This window comes from Neophocaena asiaeorientalis, unplaced genomic scaffold (assembly GCF_003031525.2).
Source record: "Neophocaena asiaeorientalis asiaeorientalis breed wild unplaced genomic scaffold, Neophocaena_asiaeorientalis_V1.1 scaffold495, whole genome shotgun sequence".
Classification (NCBI taxonomy): Eukaryota; Metazoa; Chordata; class Mammalia; order Artiodactyla; family Phocoenidae; genus Neophocaena; species Neophocaena asiaeorientalis.
The window spans coordinates 151893-175052 of record NW_020173512.1 but is presented as its reverse complement, the minus strand read 5'-3'; the positions used below and the strand labels follow the sequence as shown (position 1 = coordinate 175052).

At 38.8% G+C, this 23160-nt stretch overlaps 1 protein-coding gene across 1 annotated transcript in view; it reads left to right on the top strand.

Annotated features, from left to right (window-relative positions):
• MAGI1 (membrane associated guanylate kinase, WW and PDZ domain containing 1) overlaps positions 1 to 23160 on the top strand; it is a 609319-nt gene that overhangs the window by 487782 nt on the left and 98377 nt on the right. The window contains exons 5-8 of the mRNA XM_024747645.1: positions 778 to 984; positions 8379 to 8580; positions 17566 to 17648; positions 21790 to 21828. Of these exons, the coding sequence (XP_024603413.1) occupies positions 778 to 984; positions 8379 to 8580; positions 17566 to 17648; positions 21790 to 21828 (531 nt within the window). The remainder of the gene's footprint in view (positions 1 to 777; positions 985 to 8378; positions 8581 to 17565; positions 17649 to 21789; positions 21829 to 23160) is intronic.

Below are 23160 nucleotides of genomic sequence, written 5' to 3'. Positions count from 1 at the left end.
GAAAAAAAAAAAAAAAAAAAAAAATACACATATTAAAATAAAAATTAAAATGTAAAAACCCATCCAGGCATCACTCAAAGTCACTTAGCACACACGACAGTCAGACCTGAGGCAAACTCTGGGGGAAGTGGCTAAAAGTGAAAATGGGCACTTACTAAACGAGTGACCCATGAGGGGTGCCACTGTCGACACAAGAGTTTCCTCTTAAAACTGGGTGAGGATTTGTTCCAACCACACATGACCTTGAGAGTCAGGCCTGCCATTCAGTTAGAGAGACGCCACGTGGTGTTCACTTTACTTTTTACAAAAATATTGCCCTGGTTCCCTCTTGAGGAGTCCCCTTATTAATGGAGGGTGACCTCAACTTTGTTGGCCTGTAAGGGTGCCGGCAGTAATGAATTTGTTATTTTGTGTGCCACTCTCTCTAAATTGGATTCTGCATTATGCTGGTGCGTATATGTAAGAAGGTGACCGATTGAAATTCAAATGTAATGAGGATGAAGCTCTGCCATTCAGCACAGACGCCTTTGTTTTTAGCCCTAGTAGGTTCTTTGCCCCATCACAATGCAGCTTTCCTCCTGGCTTCCGAAATCACCATGTCTAACTGGATAGGACTGACATGTTTTCTAACCCATTCTAGAAATGAAATACAGTTTGTTCTGGTTTTCTAGTTTAAAAAAAAATTTTTTTTAATGGGCTAAGAGATTTGGATTTGCAGTCTTGAGAGAAACAAAGTATTCTTTCTGAAACATGCAAATGTGTCTCTCCATCACCTAGGAAACTATTATGGGACACCCAAACCTCCTAGCCAGCCACTCAGTGGGAAAGTGATCACGACGGATGCCTTGCAAAGCCTTCATTCTGGCTCCAAGCAGTCAACCCCAAAGCGAACCAAGTCCTACAATGATATGCAAAATGCTGGCATAGTCCTCGCGGAGAATGAGGAAGAGGATGATGTTCCTGAAATGAACAGTAGCTTTACAGGTAAAGACGTGATGATGTTCTCACTCGGTGGACTTAGGGAAGGAGGGCTGAGGGAGGCTTTTGTGAAGAGTTACAAGAAGGTTTCTATTCTTAGGAGGAATTTGGAAGGATTGCCAGAATTCAAACTCTGACCACATGGAGCTTGGGGAAGAGATGGTCTTTTCCCTGGTCTGTTTTTCATGCTTCTTGGCAGGAGTATTTTAACTTCACCCAGCTATCTTAAAGGGGCAGGAGGGCAGTCTTTGTGGAAGGAAATCAAGAATAATCAGCATCCTTTCTGTTCAAAATGATATCCATGAGAATCTCTTTTGTTCATTCATTACTTAGTCTTGACACTGCTCCATCATAATTATGTCTGATTGCTTGTAAAGACAAATAGGAGAATTTGTTTAATAGTTTAATATCACTTGATGCTGTGTGGAAGGCTAGCAGCATCCTTTTTTCTCATACCTTTGCAAGTAGAGATACAGTGGAAATAAATCATGTGTTAACTTATGCAAATTGTACTATATTCCCTAAGAGGGAAAAGATGAAAAAGTAATAAATACTATAAGATTCTATACTGCATATGTATTTTATATTATATAGCATATATTACTCATTGCATTATATTTTTATATATACATTCAGGGCTCTCTACGCCCAAGCTTAGGTAGGCTGTATTTTATGAGGGGATCTTCAAGGACAAGTCCTCTGAATAGGGATGTACAGGTTAGGAATTGCACGTTCCCTGGAGGCACCATTCACAGAGGCTGTGATATACGTTCCTCGGGTTAGTGCAGTGACCCAGAGCTGTTCAGTAATATTTTTGACTCTTTGGGGGTTTGACCTTATATAGTAACTCACAATGTCGCAGCTGAATAAGACATGAGCTACTCGTCGATAATGTTGTGACTTTGAAGACCGCTTGTTTTTTCTGTTTTTCCTATACTTATTTTCTTTGATATTTTAGAGTTACAGTTCTGTATTTTCCTCCTTGTGCTACCAAGTCTACTAGGATATTTAGAAAAAAGTTTGTGTTTGTTGAATGCTTTCTCCTGCCTGTATGGGCCTTTCTGAAGCCTAAAATTTTTCAAGGCAACAATTTGAAAAAAATTTTGATGACTTATCATCGAAACAGTAACCCACCCCTTCCATAAGAAGCACTAGGGAAAGGAAGAGTCCTGGCTTGCTGTCTTAGCTTTGTTCATGGTAGCTGTCTTATTATGAACATAGTCTCTAACTGCTCTCATCTGTAAAATGACTGGTTAGGATCAGATCACATCTAGGTTCCCCCTTCCAGCTCTAAGAATTTGAGTCCAGGAAAATTTCCATTTTCTCAATTAGAATGGATTAGGCCAGTGGCTGACCTACAGTTGCAATATCTGGAATAAATTTACCCATTGCTACATATTTGTTTATTGAAATCAGTTAATTTCATCCACTTCAAAATATTTTATCCGTTTATAGTAGTCCTCACCGAATTAAAAGCAGATTATGAAAAAAAAAGTCAATACTTCCTTGAAAAAAAAATAGCCACTATTTTAATGTCTTGATCTTCCAACAAATAAGAATAGCAAATTATGATATAACCCAAAAATGTAGATCTGGTCACAGAAATAGAAAGACCTTGGGGGTAACATGCATTGAAACAGTTCTGCCAAGCTGACTGGATGGTCCCCAAGAAGCTTGGGTGCCTTTATTTGTCCTCCATTAACTAAGTAGATTTCTCGGTACAAAGCAAGAACAGAGTAGGGATAGTTGAGTGTAGGTCTTGATGCTTTTCCAATTTCTAACCACTGTAAATCTCTGTCTCTAGAAGCCAGGCCTCAGAAAATCTGACCTCATAACATCCCTACTTGAACTCCTGGTGTCGGGGGAAAAAAAAAAAAAAACCACCTGGGCCTGGGTCATCATTGCTAAAGGCAGTCTGATCATTAGTTTCTGCACAAAAAAAGAAAGCCAAGTGGCGCCTGATGGGATGCATGGAGAGAGACTTGATTCTGAGATATACAAGTGATAGGGCATCTTCAATACGGAAGGGATATTTTGAATAAATGCCTCCTGACTTACCAAACTACAAGTATGACAGCTGACAACATGTCATACCCTGACTCATATGAATTCTTTCAAATAATTGAGACTACCCAGTCTGTGTTATGTGTATCAAGCTAGCTGTGTCAAAGCATCTTGCGCTCCGAACCTCTTTAAGTAGCAATCCACCAGCTGCTTCGAGCACAGAGTGGCAGTACCATAATGAAGTCTTGACTCCTGGTTGAGCCATTTGTGATAGAGGCATGAGTGTCAGATTCAAATGTACAAACACTATGGAGCTATTTAAAATGATATTTACCAGGATATTTTTAATAATAGGCTCTTGGTACGATCTCAGCTGACTTCTGCTTGGTTCTTTTGAAGGGGGCACAAAATGTCTAAATAACATGCCTAAATAACATTAGCACTATCTGCTGATAAAAGAGCAGGGAGTTTAAGGCCAGGAGCATCCTGGGGAGGTCGCTTCTTCCTTCCTTCCTTCCTTTCTGCAACCAAAGGTGGAGGCAGGAGCCGAGTAATGAGAAGTCATCCCAGATTCTCACCGTAGAACTTGACTATTGAACACAAGGCAGTAGGACAGTCTCCTACAAGTTATGCCCAAATTACAGACCTAAAGGAGGCCCTGGAGAGAGAACACTGTTAATTTGTGCTTCGTGAAGGTAGACTTACACTGTTCGGCAAAGCACACAGTTATTTATACAAATAAATTAAAACATTTGTGAAAGTATTTTATTCATTATAGACAACTTGAAAAATATATAACAAACCACCGCAACTAAAAAGTTGCTGATCCATCCATTAACCACCTCTAAGAGACACCCAAAATGTTATTTAATTGTGTTCCTAAGCTTGATTTCCCAACAGCCTCCCTATTGTTGAACATTAGACTGCCGATGCTTCTTTTTCATTAGCAGTTAATGGTAAGATATTGCTTTGGAATGTCAAGAGATAATGATATTACCAAAAGAGCTAATGGTTCCCCAGTGCTCTGTGGCAGGCACTTTGCTAAGCTCTCATGCATATACTAGGGAGGTCTAATTGCTTGTCCAGTGTCGCAAAGCCAGTGAGGATGAAAGCTGTCATTTCAGCCCAAAAAGTCTGACTCCAGAATCTGCGTGGCTCATCCACTGTGTCATTTGTGTTTTAAGTCAAGTTTATTAGCTCTTTGTAGCCTCAAAGGTTTTGACTGGTTATGTACACAGTGAGGGAGGCACATAAATCTGAATGCATGTGTAATTTAAAATAAGCTCCAGAATGTATATTTGACATGAGCTTATGTTGTCAGAGTCACCTTCAAATGCTCCCAAGTGTGTCAGTGTATGTAAATGCTGGGAAGCTTCTGATTTACCATGAATGAACATGTTTTACATGTTTATTTACGGTTATGAATCATTTTCACAGGTATCCTATAAACCTCCTGGAGATCTTGATAGGCAGCCTAAGTATTACCTTCCCCATTTTGCAGATGAGAACACTGAGGAATAGTGTGTGTTAAGAAGCTCACTAGACAATGCAAGAATCCAGCCTCCTGTTTGCTTACCCAGTCTGTGTTCCAGTAATTCATTCTACCTGTCCTCTTTGGATGCATTGGCAATCTTTAGTAAGAGAGTGATAGCAGTGCTCTTAAATGTTTGGTAAATTAAATGAAAGAGTTTTTGAAGTCAGAGCATATGTAAAGTCAAAGCCATGATTAGAACTATGAAATTTTGGAATCTGCCCTATGTGTGCCCCAATCTCTTATTTTTGGACTTCTGATTTTCTTTCAGAGAATGAGATTGTTTTAAGGTTCTCCCGAACTAGAAGGAAGAAACAGAAAACCAAACATATCAAGTTGTATACATTAAATATCTATCACCTTTTTTTAACAATTAACCAGATGGGAGGAATTCTTTGACAATGTACATGTGTATCAAATCATCACAACGTGAATTTTAAATATCTTACAGCTTTGTCAATTATACCTCAGTAAAGCTGAAAAATTAATATCTATAGCTTTTTGTATGTCAATCATATGTAAATAAAGCTTTTTTTTTAAGAAGACACTGAAAACATATAAAATAAAATATATTTGGATAATTTAAAATAAGGTCTAGTTGCTGGAGGGATTTCTTATTTCTCTAGTAAATTAAAATTACATATATATTTTTTCAGTGAGCTAATATTCCCTTCATGTAGTCGAGGTTTTGAAGTACCGGCAGGACTTTTTCCTCCCCCCTTCTTCCCCTCCCATTTCCATGAATCGTGTACCTTCAGGATTAAACCAAGTTGTTTCTCTTTTCATATTTAGTGGCCCACCTGTGGCCACCACTGTTTTGCTGTTACATCCAGTTTCTATTAAAATAGGTTAATTAAAATGTTTCAGTAAAATTATTGGAATGTCTACTATTGTCCCAGCACTTCTCTGACTCTTAAGTATCATATTAATAGATGATCACTGACCTCGACCCTTGGTGTTTCCAGTAGCACATCCAAGTCCTGAGCTCTGTTGAGCACTCACTGAGCTCCAGGCACTTTTGCAGGCGTTTTTCATGTAGTTCCCTTTTTGTGGTGTGTGTGTTATGCCCATTTTACAGATGAGGAAACAAATGCTCAGAAAGGTAAAGTCTCTTCTAAAGTCACACAGTTAGAAATAGGCACACTATGATTTGTTCTGTGGTTTGCTGTCAAATCCATCCTTTTTCTGCCTATTTGTAATGAATTGGCAGCCTGAGGGCCAGCTCTGACCTGCAAACAAAAATTAATAATAACAGCTTTAATGAATAAGATGATGTTTACTGTACTGAGTGCTTTACATAAACTAGTCCTCCCCACAACCTTATGAGGTAAGTACTGTTATTATCCCCACTTTACAGATAAGGAAACTAAGGCACGTAGAGGTTGAGTGTGTTTCCCAAGTTAGTCAAGAGTAAAGCCAGGATTCAAACTCAAGCATTCTGGCTTCAGAGTCAGTGCTTATAATCACTATCTTTCATTTTCTTGCTTGTGCTACACCACTTTATTTTTAAAAGGAATTAGGATTGGAAAATTAGAAGGTTTTGCATAAAAATATAGATTTCCACCTTCTCGAAAAAATCAGAAATCCGGAAACCCTGAGTACAGTTTTCCCCAGGATGCTAATTGTCTGGCGCTGAGTTCTCTGCTCCTTTCAGAAAGGATACACCCTCTCCAGTGTTCTAGACATACATCATTTGTGTCTCCGACCTGGCATCAGTGGTCATAGGAATTTGTACCCCGAGGCTGCACCGTACCCTGTCACATTGCCAGCTGAGCAAAACCCCTCCTAGAAGCTCAAGGTTCTAGTGATTTTTTGTTGTTGAGCAATTTTTGTATCTCTGTCTTCAAAGTATAATGCTTGTACTTGAATCTCCATCGCCTGGGTGCTCTCAAAATACACGTTTTTGAACCTAATTCCAAATCTGTTGTCTGAAGTAGGGAGCCATGTCTGCATTTTAGCAATCTCTGCATGGACTTCACTGGTAGCACAGTGGTTGACTCCACACGCCCAATGCAGGGGGCCTGGGTTCGTCCCTGGTCAGGGAATTAGATCCCACACGCATGCTGCAACTAGGAGTTCACATGCCACAACTAAGGAGCCCACATGCTGCAGCTAAGGAGCCGGCGAGCAGCAACTAAGGAGCCCCCATGCCACATCTAAGACCTGGTGCAACCAAATAAATAAATAAATATTAAACAAAACAAAACAAACAAAAATCTCTCCAGGTGATTCTTACATACACTTAAGCTTAAGAAGGGTACCTTCCAATGATGTACCAGAAATGAATACATTTTGGCTCCTAGAGAATTAAGGGTGAATCTCAATTCTTGCCATGTTTTGAATTTTTGCTACTGATCAGTAATTTCAAAATTTTTCTTCCATAGTGGCCTAATTTCCTCTTTTTCCTTCAAACTTATAGTTGTTGTATTAACCTGCACTCATTGGTGCAAATTGCAAAATCAACTCAGATCGGTTTCAGCAGGAAAGGGAATTTAGGAGATCAAGCAATTGAAGAGGCCAGGAGTACATGAAATCAGAGAGGCTTCATCAGGGGTATTAGGTGACTTTCTCTGTATTTCATCTCTGCTTTCCTCTACATGAGTTGAATTTTCAGACAAGTCTTGCCAAGCTTTACAACATGGGAATCTATCAGCTTAATAACTTCAGCATCAAGAGGCTACCTCTTGCTTGATAGTTCCAGCAAGCACTTCCATGCCTACATTAGTTTGCCTTGGACCATGTGCTTGATCCAGTCATAAAGGCAAGAGTGATATGGGTGTGACTTGGGCCCACTGCATGAACTTGGAGTGGGTATAAGTCAGTCCCCACCTGGACCACATGGACCTTGAATGGAGGAGATGATTTCCAAATGGAGATCTGAGCGGTTGTACCAGAAGACGAGGGGGTAGATGCAAGGCAGGGAAAAGCCACTTGGCCTCATCAACGGCGGTGGATTTTTGGTGGAGGTGGTTATTTAATAGGCTTGACATGTCCTCCATCCAACTTTTGGATTACCTTTATTCTCATGTGTGTTGTTGGGAGCTATTGATCGGGGGAAGATTTGAAAACAGCCTTTTATTATTCCTCAGTCTGCTTTGAGTAAATCAGAAATGTCTGCAGGAGAATTACTGTGGGAGATAGAAAATGACTACATCCCCAGATTAATATGTTTTAAAGCCCCATGGAGATTGAGAATGTCAACAATGCCGTTTGTGGAGACTTCGATGACATCACCTCTTGATGTTTCTAGTTAATAAGAAGGCAAGGAGACTCAGGTACTTAGAGCCGTCAGGACTCAAGTCAAAGCAGTCCACCAACACAATACTGTTCTGGAGGTCACTGTCCTGGTTTTCACAGTAACATTCTCCTCACTTTTCCCAAGGAGGCTAGAATCTGACTGAGTAGTAGAGCTGTCTTTATATTCTAAACTTTTTGGAATTGATTTTTTTCTTGCCTCCAAAAGTCCTCTTCAGTCATGAAACCAAATGATACCTACGGGATGAGAGTGCAGCTCAGTCTGTGACCTGATGGCCTTCTTAGTTTAAGGCACTTAAGGGTTTGAGTCATGAATGTGTTTCTTCTTTGATATTTCCAAGATTGTGAGCAATTCATTATTTGAGCATGTTTTCCCCTTCTTTCTTTTTCAGTAAAATAAAGTTGATTCATCATTTTGATGGTTTCAATTAAAAGAACTTTCATCTAAATAAAACAGTATGGTCGATGTCCAGCAATTAGGAGAGGATGAAGGCTTTTAAGAATATAGATGCCCACAGTAGTGAGCACCTCAGTTTGGGGTATGATTTTTTTTTTTTTTGGGGGGGTATGATTGACGATGTTTTTTTTTTCTCTCCCCATGATTAAACAGCCGATTCTGGTGACCAAGAAGAGCACAGTCTTCAAGAAGCAACGCTCCCGCCTGTCAATAGTAGCATCATCGCCGCTCCCATCACGGACCCTTCTCAGAAGTTCCCTCAATACCTACCTCTTTCTGCAGAGGATAATTTAGGTCCTCTACCTGAAAACTGGGAGATGGCCTATACCGAAAACGGAGAAGTCTATTTTATAGAGTAAAGTACCATTATTTCTACCTGAATCTCTCTCTCTCTCCATTTCCCTTCTTTCTCTTTTTCTAGCAGCTACTGATGTAAATTTATTGTAAAAGGACTGATCGTGTGCTGATGGTCTTCTCTCCTACGATTTAACAAGCCTTGTACAAAAAAGCAATTAGCATAACATCCTAATCATTGAAACTGAAGAGCTGGAGGAAGCATAAGATTAATAATTTCCCTAAAGAGTTAGACAACTAAACTGTGGTGTATATATAAATTATGGTATTATATATGAAGAATATATCTAGCTGCTTAGAATATATAAATCCTTTGCTTATTTTTTCTTAATTGGGTTGTAGTTTCCTTTTTTTTTTTTTTGAGTTCTTCATATATTCTGGATACAATTCCTTTTTTTTTTGCGGTACGCGGGCCTCCCGCTGTTGTGGCCTCTCCCGTTGCGGAGCAACAGGCTCCGGACGCGCAGGCTCAGCGGCCATGGCTCACGGGCCCAGCCGCTCCGCGGCATGTGGGATCTTCCCGGACCGGGTCACGAACCCGTGTCCCCTGCATCGGCAGGCGGACTCCCAACCACTGCGCCACCAGGGAAGCCCCAATTCCTTTATTATATGCGTGATTTGCAAACATTTTGTCCAAGTCTGGCTTTTCTTTCCATTGTCTTAACTGTGTCTTTTGAAGAGCCAGAAGTTCTTAATTTTTATGAAGTCTAGTTTATCCCTTTTTTTTTTCCCCTTGTGGATTGTGTTTTTAGTGTAGAAGCTAAGAAATCTTGGCCTAACTCAAAGTCAAAATGCAGTCTTTTTCTGCTATATTTCTTTTAGAAGTTGTATAGTTTACATTTAGGTCTGTGATCCATTTTAAGTTAATTTTTTTGCATGGTGCAAGGTATAAGGATTGAAGTTTGAGAATATAGAGATGTGAAAAGTCTTTCAAAATTAAAAACTTAATATTATATAGTTAAATATTGAACAAATAGCCTGTACTGGAAAGGAAAAAATTACATAAAACTGAAACCATTCTAGAAAATCTAAGATAATGTAATTTCTTAACCAACACTCAATTTCTTAAATGTTGTACTTTGGCTCTATTGTTGAGATTCCCTATTAATATTCACCATAGTTTTATGTACCATAAAAAAGAAAAACAAAATGATCAATTAATGTATAAAATAATTAAAAACATAGGTAAGTCTGTTCTTCTCAAATACTGCGTGTTGACCAAAAAGTTCATTTGGGTTTTTCCATAAGATGTTATAGAAAAACCCGAAAGAACTTTTTTGGCCAACCCAATAGATTAGTGTTGAAGATCTGCTGTTCAGGGAACAATAACAAAGGACATTTTTGAATAACATATGAAGTGTCTCACCTTTGTAAAATATATGGGCATATACACATATCTGCTGTGTTATTATATGTGTATATTTGTTTTCCGTGAATATGTAGATAGAGTTCTATGTCTAGAAAAATTCTGGAAGTATCTATTAACACTTGAGTTTGAGTTAAGTAAGGAATTTAAAGAATTTATTTTCTTAACTACATTATACATGTCTGTGGGGTTTGAATATATATTTCCACTCAAATAATATTCTAGCATATATTTTGTAATTAGAAAAATCAGCAAGGGTAAGAAAGTATAATTTTCCTAAGGACATGGGAGTGAGGGAAAAGGCTTAGGTCTCGTAACACCCTCTTTCAGAACTAACCTAGGAAATCGGAGATGAGTGAACTATACCTCCTGGGTTATTTTCCAACCAGAAGGAGGGGACAGTCCATATTTCTGTCTTCATGTTCATGACGAATGCTTATTGCAGACAGGGGTGGATGATGAAGTCTTTTCCTGGGAGTTAGGGAAATACAGTGGTTAAGAGCTCCCCTAAAAAACTCATGTTGTTTCTACCCCTTACTATTTGTATGATCTTGGGAACTTGAGTTTGCCTCTCTGCATCTCAGTTTTCCCTGTGTGTAGAAGGACATGAATGTTGTGGATCATGCCTACCCTGTCAGATTTTCGTGAGAGTTAGATGAGGTAATGGATGTAAAGCGTGGGCTAGTATTAATTACTGAGCATTATTGTTATTGTTACCATTTTTATCATCATTTGGTTACCACAGAGGAGTTTAAATGTTATAAAAATGGATGTTACCTATAAGCTTAGAATTTTGTACTTAGCTTTTGCAATAAATTGCCTTTAAAGTTATGTCCATTAGTAAGGAAAAATTATGTTGAGCAAAGGGAAATATAACAGAGGAATTCCTAATACAGAGTAATATGTGAAACTCAAATTTTTAGAAAAGAATGTATCAATAGGGTCTTCCCTGGTGGCCCAGTGGTTAAGAATCTGCTTGCCAATGCAGGGGACACAGGTTCGGGCCCTGGTCCGGGAAGATCCCACATGCTGCGGAGCAGCTAAGCCCGTGTGCCACGACTACTGAGCCTGCGCTCTAGAGCGTATGAGCCACAATTACCGAGCCCTCATGCCACAACTACTGAAGCCCACACACTGCAACTACTGAAGCCTGTGCACATAGAGCCCATGCTCTGCAACAGGAGAAGCCACCGCAGTGAGAAGCCCACGCACCGCACACTGCAACGAAGGGTAGCCCCTGCTCACCACAACTAGAGAAAGCCTGCGCGCAGCAACGAAGATCCAACGCAGCCAAAAATTAAAAATAAATAAAATAAACTTATAAAAAAAAGAATGTATCGATAATTTTGCTCAAGACTGACTTGATGAATTTGAAAAAAGAAAGTTGGTTATTTTGATGGTTAGTGAGGACTGTGCTTAGTAAAAATGGTTAGTAAAGACCTAAGACTGGCTGATTTATAGGAGAGTACAGTGATTTGCTCACTTTTCATAACCTAATTTAGCTTTTAACCAATGCCAGGCCAATCTTCATTGGTCTAATGTTTAATAGAAAATTTATGCAAAAGTATGGCTTATTATGACAACTCTGTGATTTGGTCTGCAGCTATCAAATTCTGTAGGTATTAAATTATTAGATAATACCATTTTTATTTTAGCCTAATTATATATCCTGGTTAATGGGTTTTCGAGTGTCCTTCATTCTGAAGAACTTCATCTTAGAGTATCTTACATTGAATAGCAAGTTAAATTTCTATAGAATCAGACCTACCTTGTTTTACATATATGTGTCTATGTTAGCTTTACAGTTTATGGGAAATCTAAGAAATACCGGAATTTAAGAACATTAAAAAAGTAAGCATGGACTTACAAACTCTGGATATTATAAAGAAAACGGACATAAGAAGACTTCGAAAGGAGATAAAAATAAGGCAGACTGGCTGGGGAACTTGGGATCACAGAAATGACAGGTGGTGAGTTCCCTGAGTTTTCATTTTACCTCATATAACCCAGACTTGGAGCTGAAGAAGCTAGTAATTCAGAAGCACCAACAAGTGGAGACCAAAAAGCAAAGCCCTCATAAAAGCCTACTCTCTCTAGCCAGAGGACCAGGAAGGGTATCCTGCAAGGCAGGAAGCTTTTATTGAATAACTGCTGGGCTTCAGCCAACAAGACACAAAAGCCTGTGCTCCCACCTCTACCAGCAAAGATCAGTGAGAAGCCTAGTCCTCTACCCTTCACAGGATGTAACTAGGATCTCAAACCTCCCTGCAAGTGTGGTGTCCAAAAAGGCTCAGAAGATAACTGGGACTTTGTAGCCCGGCAGTAATGAGCACTCCCCCTTTCTTCATCTAAGTTTAATGGAGACCACGTTGGGGGAGCCTGGATGCCCATCCTGACATGGCAGTAACAAGGCAGCCTCTCTCCCCACTGGGGTAGTGGCAGAGGAGGTTTGGTGAAGAGTCAGCATTTTTACCACCAGTGGTATAGTGGCCCCCAGCCTCCTCAGAGAGTTAGTGGGAACAGGAATAAGGCACTCCTACCCCTCCCAGCCAAGCTGGTGTCAGAAGAGCCCTAGTGTGGAGCTGGAACTCCCATCTGTACCCAGTAGTAACAAGGAACTCCTCACCCTCTTGGGTGGGATACAGCCAAAGGAGTGATGAGAGGTAAATTTATAGCACTACACATATATATTAGAAAAGAGGAGAAGTCTCTAATCAATAATCTGAGCCCCCAATTTAAGAGCTTAGAAAAGAAAAGCAAATTAAATGTGAAATAAGTGGAAGGAAACAATAAAGGGCAGAAATTAATGAAATCAAAAACAGCAGAGATAATCAATGAAACAACCAGCTGATTCTTCAAAAAGATTAATAAAATTGAAGAACCTCTAGCAAGATTGACAAAGAAAAAATTAGAGAAGGTGTGAATTACCAATATTAAAATTTAAACAAAGAATTACTGCAGACCCTGAAGACATCAGAAAGATGCGAAAATGCTGTCAGAAAGTTTTGACATATAAACTTGACAACTTAGATGAAATAGACCAAATTCTTTGAGAAGCATGATCTATCACAACTCATCCAATATGGAATAGGTAATTTAAATAGCCCTAATGAATTTATAATTTAAAAACTCTTGAAAAAGAAAATTCTAGAAACCAGATGATTTCACTGGAGAACCATTCAAAGAAGAATTAAATTTCTACACAATTTCTTCCTGAAAATAGAAGAGGAGGAGCACTTCCCAATTATGTTTAAGAAGCTAGTATTACGTTGTTACCAAAATCAAACAAGGATAGTCCACGAAAAAAAGAAAAGAAAACTGCAGAGCAAGATCCTCTTGGATATAGATGCAAAAACCTATAACAAAATATTAGCAAACAGTAATCAATAATACAGAAAAAAAATTATACACCATGCCCAAGTGGGAATTATTCCAGGGATACAAGACTGGTTCAGTATTTGAAAAATTAATCAATGTAATCCACCATATTAAGACCCAAGTAAAGGGAAAAAAAAAAATCACATGATCTTTATCATTGACGCAAAGTATTTGACAGAACTCACTCATTCATGATGAAAATTTCTCAGGAAAATAAGAACATAGGGGAATTTCTTGACTTCATAAAGAACATCTATAAAAAACCTACAGCTAACATTATACTTACTGGTGAAATACAAAAAACTTTCCCTGCAAGATGGTGAATAAGCTGAGGATATTATCTCTTACCACTCTTATTCAACATTTTACTGTAATTCTAGCCCTAAATAAAAGGAAAGAAAAGACACACAGATTGATTATCTATCTAGAAAATCACCAGAAATGTACAAGACAGTTCTAGAATTAATGAGTTCAGCAAGATAAAAGATAAGCATACAAGCATCAGTTGTATATCTATATACTAACCATGAACAAGCAGACAACACAATTCAAAAGAAAATGTAATTCACATTTACTTTAAAAAAATGCCACTTAGGTATAAATCTAATGAAACATGTATAGGATTTTGTATGCCGTAAACTACAAGATACTGATGAAAGAAATCAAAGAAAGTCTAAATAAATGGAGAGACCTACTCTATTCATGGATTGAAAGGCTCAGAATTGGTATAGTGAAGATGTCAGTTCTCCCCAAATATGTGTACAGGTTTAATATAAATCCTGTGGAAATCTCAGTGAGGCTTTTTGTTAGTATAGACAAGTTTATTCTAAAATTTATATAGAAAGGCAAAGGAACTAGAATAGGTTAAACAGTTTTGGAAAAGAAGAATGAAGTCACAGTAATCAGTCTGGCCTATATCAAGGCTTATTAACTAGCCACAGTAATAAAGGCTGTGTGGTATTGATGAAGAAATAGACACATAGATCAATGGAACCCAGAAACAGGCCCAGAAATGTGTCCAACCGATTTTCAACAAAGAATGCAAAAGCAATTCAATGTAAGGAACATCGCCTTTTCAATAAAATGGTGCTGGAGCAAGTGTATAGCCAGAAGCAAATAAATTAACCTCAACCTAAACCTCATGCCTTAGAAAAAAATTAACTCAGAATAGATCATCATACAGTACAAAATGTAAAGTAATAGAACTTTTAGGGGGGAAATAAAACATAGAAAATCTTTGAGACCTAGTAATAGGCAAGGGGTTCTTTGACTTGACATCAAAAACATGATCCTAAAAGGAATAATTGATCAATTCAGCTTCATAAAAATGAAAACTTTTTTTTTTTTTTTTTTTTTTTTGCTGTACGCGGGCCTCTCACTGCTGTGGCCTCTCCCATTGCGGGGCACAGGCTCCAGATGCGAAGGCTCAGCGGCCATGGCTCACGGGCCAGCCGCTCTGCGGCATGTGGGACCCTCCCAGACCGGGGCACGAACCCGTGCCCCCTGCATCGGCCGGCGGACTCTCAACCACTGTGCCACCAAGGAAGCCCCCAAAATGAAAACTTTTGCTTTGCAGAAGACTGTTAAGAAAATGAAACGACAAACTACAGACAGGGAGAAAATATTTATAAACCCCACATCTCAAAATGGACTGGTATCTAGAATATATAAAGAACTCTCAAAACTCAACAGTTAAAAAAAAAAAATCCAGTTAGGAAATGAACTAAAGACATGAACAGACATTTTACTGAAGAAGATATATGGGTGGCAAATAAGCACATGAAAAGATGTTCAACATCATTAGCCATTAGAGAAATGCAAATTAAAACCACAAAGATATTATAGGTATATATATAGCTATTAGGATGGCTAAAATAAAAAATAGTAACAACACTAAATGATGGTGAAGCTTCAGAGAAACTATCACTCACACATTGCTGGTGTGTATGTAAAATTGTGTGGTATTCCAGAAAACAGTTTGGCAGTGTGTTAAACTAAACATTGCAATTACCATACGGCCCAGCCATTGCACATTTGTCCAGAAGAGTGAACATTTATATTCACACAAAAGCTTGTGCATAAATGTTTGTAGTAGATTTATTCCAAATAGCCAAAAACTGGAAGCCACCCAGATGTCCTTCAGTGGTTAAAGTGTAGTACATTCATGCCATGGAATACTACTCAGCCGTAAAAAGAATTAATTATTGATGTATGCAACAATCTCGAGGAGAATTATGCTGAATGAAAAATGCAAGTCCCAAAAGCTTACATACTGTATGATTTCATTTATATAACATTTTTGATATGACAGAAGTATGGACATGGAGAAGAGATTAGTGGTTGCCAGGGATTAAAAATGGATTTCAAAGGGAGGGGTTGTAAGGCAACCGGGTGTGGCTATCAAAGGGCAACATGAGAGATCCTGTGATGATGGAAATGTTCCATATGTTGACTGGCTGTCAGTATCCTGGTTGTGACTTTGTACTATAGTTTTGCAAGATGTTACCCTTGGTGGCATCTGGGTAAGGGGGGGATGTGGAATCTCTGTTTGTTTGTTCTTATAACTGCATGTGAATCTACAATTATCTTGAGATTAAAAAGTGTTTTTTAAAATATCACACATAATCTTCCCTCCTCTCAGTGACCAGTTTTGCACTCCTACTATGTAGGAATAGTGCAGACCATGGGTTCTAGTCCGGGACTCCCTGGGTTTGATTCCATGCATCAACAGGGTGTTCTTGGGCAGGTTTCTTCACATCTTTGTCCTCAGTTTTCCCATGTGGAGAATGCGGAGTAATCACTTTAATACTAACAATGCTCCTCTCATAGAGTTCTTGTAAGGATTAAGTAAATTGTAATTTATATGTAAATGACATAACAGATTATGATAGTTCTAAGAGGACAAATAAGTGCTGTTGGTGATCCTAGTTGTAACTGTATTAACTTTCATTTGTTTTTTCTTTTTTCTTTTTTTTTTTTTTTTGCGGTACACGGGCCTCTCACTGTTGCAGCCTCTGCCGTTGCGGAGCACAGGCTCCGGACGTGCAGGCCCAGCAGCCATGGCTCTCAGGCCCAGCCGCTCCGCGACACGTGGGATCCTCCTGGACCGGGGCATGAACCCGCGTCCCCTGCGTCAGCAGGCGGGCTCCCAACCACTGCGCCACCAGGGAAGCCCTGTTTTTTTCTTCTAACGCAGTTGAGATAATGTCTGTACACAATTGCACATTCTGTTTTTCACTTAAGCCTCAATTTTTTCCCAACAATTAATAAGATTTGAATCTAAAATTAAAAACTGTGATAATTTTTTCAATGTATTTACAACCAAAACTTCAGATTTTAGTTTACTACCTAAACTTCGGAAAAAAAATTTTTTTTTTTTAAATTTTCTATGTTTTGTTTCTGGTTTGCAGCTTGAACTACTGGACTTGTAGTTCTTTGCTCCTCTTACTTAGTTTGCATAGAGTGGACTGGTTGCTCAAGCAGAATTTTGTCCCAGATATGCTTCTGGTCAATTCTCCCAGTCATTCTCCTGGTATTTCTAACATGACTGAAGGGCAACAGTGTCTATTGAAACACTTCCTCTCTGGTTGGGCTAGACCCTCCAGAAGGAAGTGGGGTGACATGTGCAGCTTTTCCAAGCTTTTCCTTGGTCTCGGTTCGATTTGTGATAGGTAATTTGGGGTTGCCTTCACTATGTCTGAAGCATAATTTAAGATACTGTGATGAATGATATGTCTTAGCAGCTTCAAGCCACTTGCATGAATTGAAGTAGTTTCACACAGTCATGGGAATTCTTATGTAATATAACGAGTGAAATAGCAGCCTTCTTTGTGAATTCCAGCATCCAACGTTGAAGTCATAGACAAATTGAAAATAAATTGGAATGCGCTCTTTGACAAATGTGAAGACTAAAATAAGCCTAGACAAGAGTAGGCTGTATAGACAAGGGGTATGATTTGGAGCTCAGTTTTCAAAAATAAAGCTGGTATTACGTTTTAAGCTTTCCATGATGGAATGGTGATGTCTTAGAGTAAGGAAGCAGCCTCCCTAAGACCCTCTTCAAGCCATTTCATAATTCCAAACCGGGGCTCTCTCCTGGCCTCGGTTTGCTGTTAGACAGTATCTTTTCTTTGGTAGAAGAGAGTAAATGTTCAAGACTGTTTAAATCTTCTGTCATTGAGCTTTTTCCTTTTTTTTTTTTTCTTTTCAAACATATTTCTTGTTTTTGTTTCTGGATTTCAGCCATAACACAAAAACAACATCTTGGTTAGACCCTCGGTGCCTGAACAAGCAGCAGAAGCCTCTGGAAGAGTGTGAAGATGATGGTAAGGAGCTAGGAAGGTCTGGGTTTAAGGGGCTTGTTCACACATGCAAATTTTAAAGCGTTGTAGCAAGGTCAACCGGGTTTCTAACAATGGGTTTTTGAAAGGTAATCCAGTTTCTAGTAAGTGCACTATGGTTTCCAAAAGCAGGAGAGAAATCAGCAAAATTGCTTTCAAAGAATGATTTGTTTAAACTTAAAGGCATCCTCAGTTCTCTGTTAGAAACAGAACTTCAGCACAGTCAGAAAGTATTCAAATGTAGATGCAACCTGTGCCTTCAGGAACTTGGAGGAAATTCTAGAAAGTCTCTAGGAATTTAGAAACCAAAGATGCTCTGATCACTTACTTATTGGACGCTAATCATATATTGTGACAGTCTTAGAGAAAAAAAAAATCAGGAACTTTTCTTGAACTCTTCATACTTCATAATTTGATTATTTCTCCAGGTTCAGCATAAAGAAAGCAGATTTTGTTGTGATTGGGAGTCTGTGTGTGACTTAGAGTATATCCTAAATATGAGAAAGTCTATTCTTCCACAAAAGAGACTGAGCCCCACTCTCCCTGTTAATTAAAAGAAAAAAGAATCAATTGTCTATAAGAGTTACTATCATAAAAAAGAAAAGTTTATTTCAAGGCTTTGGAATTTCTAATTACTTTTGCAAAAGGAAAAGAAAATTAAGATGGAACAAATGTGCTCCCTTTCAGTCTATCCTAAGTTGTACCAAAATTGCTTTTTGACATGGACAAATTAAAAGGGAAATGGCTTGCTTTGCTACTCATTATTGATTTCTGGCATTTGAATTAGTAGTATAATTTTGAATACACATTTTACTGTAAGATAGTGAAACTTTATTAATTTATCCTATGGAGCAGAATTGATGTCCGTATAAATGTGAGGTTTGTTTGAAAATGTAAGCCCGTAAAATATGATCCTGTCAAAACCTTACACTCCAGACTATATGTGGATCGCAGATTACATGAAATGAACATAGAATTGCGTGTTCATGTTTAGCTGGGTGACTTCAACTGGAAATACAAATCCTTCTGACTGAGGAGGCATAGCTGAGAGGCTTGTTTTATTTCGGTTGCTGAGTCCTGAAGAAGAAACGGAACAGGTGTGGGAGCTGCATTATTTTGCATGCTTAAGGATAATGGACTGTCCTGATTATTCACATATTCTATTTAATATATAATACAGAGGTGACCAGTTTTCAAAGTTCAGAACATAAAATACTTCCAACCATAAAACTTCTCAGAACAAAATTTAATCTTTATTTGATGCCTGATGATTTTGAAGCCATTTTAGGCCCTCTTATTACCAACAGATCTTCAATGTCAGTATCCATTATAATTATACTGGGAATGTATGAAAATGCCTGTTAATATAATTTTATAGATAATAGAAGGCTCCAGTAGCTTTTACTGAGAAAAATGGAGTAAAAGTATTGAGTAGAATTACTGAATGTTTTTCTTAACAATGCTGGTTATTTTTAGTTCTTAGAATTCATGTCATTGGTGTTAATGTTATTCCCTTTGGAACAAGTATGTATTCATACCAAATGCTTAGTAATTGTCCATTCACCATTAGAATTCATGGATTCTTTATCTGCTAGAAACTATATGTATGTCTGTGTGCCTTTATACACAAATGTTATAAGTATATAACCAGATTATACCGCAGTGGCAAGTATCAGTTCTCATACTTGCCTTTTCTCTTGCCATTTACCACAAAGCTGCCTTGTATTGTTTTTTATTATCATGACATAAAGAAGAATCACCTTGTTGGTCACCATATTGTTCCTGTGTTTCCTTCTATTCTCTGTAGGTCACATGCATATCAAATGTAACAGTATGGCATCACACTTATTGTAAAAATGTTCTATTTTCTTTTACCTATCTCGATAAAGTCAGAAACTAGTTTGGATTTTGATCTTCAGTATATAAGTCCTGCTGTTATTTCTGTTTTTAGTAATTTACTTAGAGGCCTTCTACCTTGCCTTTGAGCTCCAGGCCAGTATTTTAATCTTTAATAACACTGTTTGTCTCAAAGAGACTTTAAACTCATTCTCATTAAAACCCAACTAATGATTCCACCTCCACCCCAAATCTGGTCTTCTGTAAGTATTCCCCATCTCAGTGGAGGGTAAATTCATACATACATAAGAGTCCCTCATGCCGTTTTAGTTTTCTTAACACCCGCTTCTAACCCATGTACTACCAGTTGAGTTCACCTTGCCTCCCAAATGTCTCTGGAATCCATTCTCCATTTTCCTCACTATCTCTGCCCTGCTGGTCAAGGTCATGCTCATCTTCCACCCAGACTCTTGCCCGCTCTCCTTCTTGCACCGAACTCAGAGCAGTTTTTTAAAATGTCTTTGTGTCATCACCACCACCTCAAGCCCTGTTTAATGGCTGTGGTCTGTTCAGTAGATGCCAAGTCCATAGCTTGTGTCTCCAAGCTCTCTGTGGTTCAGTCTCTAAGCTTGTCTGACTCTCGTTCCAACCTGTACTCTATCCTTCATCCCCACGAGTCCTCATCGAGCTGCTGCTCCGTGATCGTTAGATGTGCAGTTCTCCCATCTTAGAATCCTCTTACATCCCACAAGTAATTATTGAATGCCTTCTCTATGTCCAGTGCATTCTGGGAATTTCAGATGTATCACTGAACACAATAAACAAGAAGCCCTGCTCTTGCAGAGCTTAAATTCTAGTCATTTTTCACTCTAAGTCTTTTCATTAAATTTTGCATAACCTTCAGATTACAGCTCAGGGACTCTGCCCCTGACTTTGCCCCCTGATATGATTAGGTCAGTCTATTATGTATCTTAACTTCAGAGAACTTACCGCAGTTTTAATTTAATTTTTATCTATGTGAGCTTTGGCCATGTTTCCTTTCCCGGAAGGATAGAGATGTGCCTGTTGGTGCTCATTTCGATGTCGCTGTCACCTGGCATAGTGACTGGCACGTAGTAGTTCTCATTAAAGAAGTTTTGAGGAAATGAATGAGTGCCCCCAAAGATATTTTAAATAGTATCCAAAAGGCCATTTTCGTGAACGATTTTATGTAAATAAGATTCCCTTCTTAGGAAACAATACCAGTGTCAACCTTATTGTTGGCAGTTGGAGAGTTTTTAAATCAAGAGTTTACAAGGTGTGTAGGGCCGCATTGGTGACTAAAGTCCATAATCGATTCATTTGTTCATACATTCATTCATCCATCTGAGAAATATTTGGTACCTATTATGTATCAAAAATTTCAGTGGCCACTGAACATATTGCAGTAGTGAAAACAGGCTTGATCCCTGTGTTTGTGGAGCTTAGAGTGGAGGGGATAGCCACCCGCTGTGTAGCTGGAGTGACTGTCTATGACATGATGTGTTGTGTGCTGTCCTGTGTTCTCTTCACAGTCAACATAAAATGCTTTACTGACAGCCAGAGACCATCAAGAATGGAGAGGATCTTTTGTTTTGCTCACTGAAATTGCAGAGAACATTTTCATTCTATTATTTCTGAGCTGTTTGACTTAGAAGTCTTATACAAAGTAAGCTCCGTCTCCCACTGCTCCTTTTGAGGCAGCCATCAAGCTTCACTTCCCCCATGTATATCATCCTGACATAGTTCATTTTTCTAACTCCTTTTGAAAGACGATGAAGTGTAGCTCACCTTAGAACGTGTATTCTCAATTTGACCTCGCCTTCCGTTTTTCAGGCAGCGGTATTACTTATAAGTTAAGTAATTTTGCCTCGCTGATTAGAAGATTATTGAAGGATTAAAAGGACTAATACTGAAAGGTCTAACAGCTTTGTTTGCTTGAAATAAGACCTGTAATAAGTGACTTGCCACGTAAGGACGTTGAAACCGCAAAGGTGTTTGTCATCTTTTACAACCGATCAAACCCTATTTTGCCATACAAGGAAATGAGCCATATAATTATGTTGCCAATATCAGCTCTTCCCGTTTTGTGATTTACACTGAGGTCTCGAGTTGAGTAGTCAAGCCAATGAAATAAGCCACAATGCAGGTAAGGACAAAACAAAGTGATGTGTTTGCTGCTGTTTTTCTTGAGGGGAGTTTCTTTTCTTGGTGCTGGTGTCTGAATTTTTCTTTCTCTCTTTTCTGTCTCATTCCTGCTATTCCTTTGGAGAAGAAGGGATCCATACGGAGGAGCTGGACAGTGAACTAGGTAAACCCTCCCAGCCTGCATAACTTGCCCTGGTTGCCTTGGTCCCCAGTGACTTGCTTAATCCCTCTGTTTCTTTAGTTTGCACTTCTCCAATTATGATTTTCATTCCGGCTTAGCCACGAAAGGTCAATCGTATACAACCCATGTGTCTGACTGCAGACATCACACAGAGTTGTAATAAGTTGTGTCTACAAAGAAGAATTCTGAGGGAATTGCGACTAGAATGAGAGTTAGCAGATCAGTGCCAGATACTCTCGTAAATTCAGGAGTAAGGAAAAACAGGGATAGATGCTTGCCATGTCCTTTGAACTCTCCTATAATCTATCTCAGGCTCATTTCTTTATTTATTTGGTGTGGGTGGCTTTCTCCATGGGGAATACAGAAAAGCAAAACAAAAATCTTCCAGACTAGCTGAAAGATCTTAGAGTAACAGCAGTACAACAATTCCACTGATTAGCTGAATGGGTACTAAGTCCTAGTATTATGTTGTTACTCAGTCACAGGCTACATGTTGACTTTGTAACCATAGTGAATGGCTTGAAAACCGGATCCTGGGTTTATATGTGTCATTTTCCTCAGAGTGTGTATGTCAATGGAAATCAAGTCTTGATTCGTCCAGGCTCTTGCAGTTCAGAAATAATTTACATTAGCAGATAATTCCAAACTCTTTTATCTTTCCTCTTGGAATATATTGAATTATATTCCCTGCTAAGTTAAATGTTTTATGTTCAGCTTTTTTAAAAAATAAATTTAATTATTTATTTATTTTTGTCTGTGTTGGGTCTTTGTTGCTGAGCACGGGCTTTCTCTAGTTGCAGCAAGCGGGGGTTACTCTTCGTTGCGATGCGTGGGCTTCTCATTGCAGTGGCTTCTCTTGTTGTGGAGCGCGGGCTCTAGGCAAGCGGGCTTCAGTAGTTGTGGAACGCGGGCTCAGTAGCTGTGGTTCACGGGCTCTAGAGTGCAGACTCAGTAGTTGTGATGCACGGGCTTAGTTGCTCCACAGCGTGTGGGATCTTCCCAGGCCAGGGCTCAAACCTGTGTCCCATGCATTGGCAGGCGGATGCTTAACCACTGTGCCACCAGGGAAGTCCCGAAAGATCTGTTTTTAAAGACGTACAATAAATTGTCCTTGTGGTCATTGTGGTAGGAATGACTTGAGATTCAACCTGTGTAACAGAACAATTTGAAGCTCATTTTATAAATTAAAAAAAAAAGTATCAATCCAGTGATATTAGATAAAATCATTGAAAAAGACAGAACTAGCTTTTCCAGATGAAAAATGAGTGCCTCGATCCTTTGCGGAACCAATTTATTTTTTTTTTTTTTTTTTTT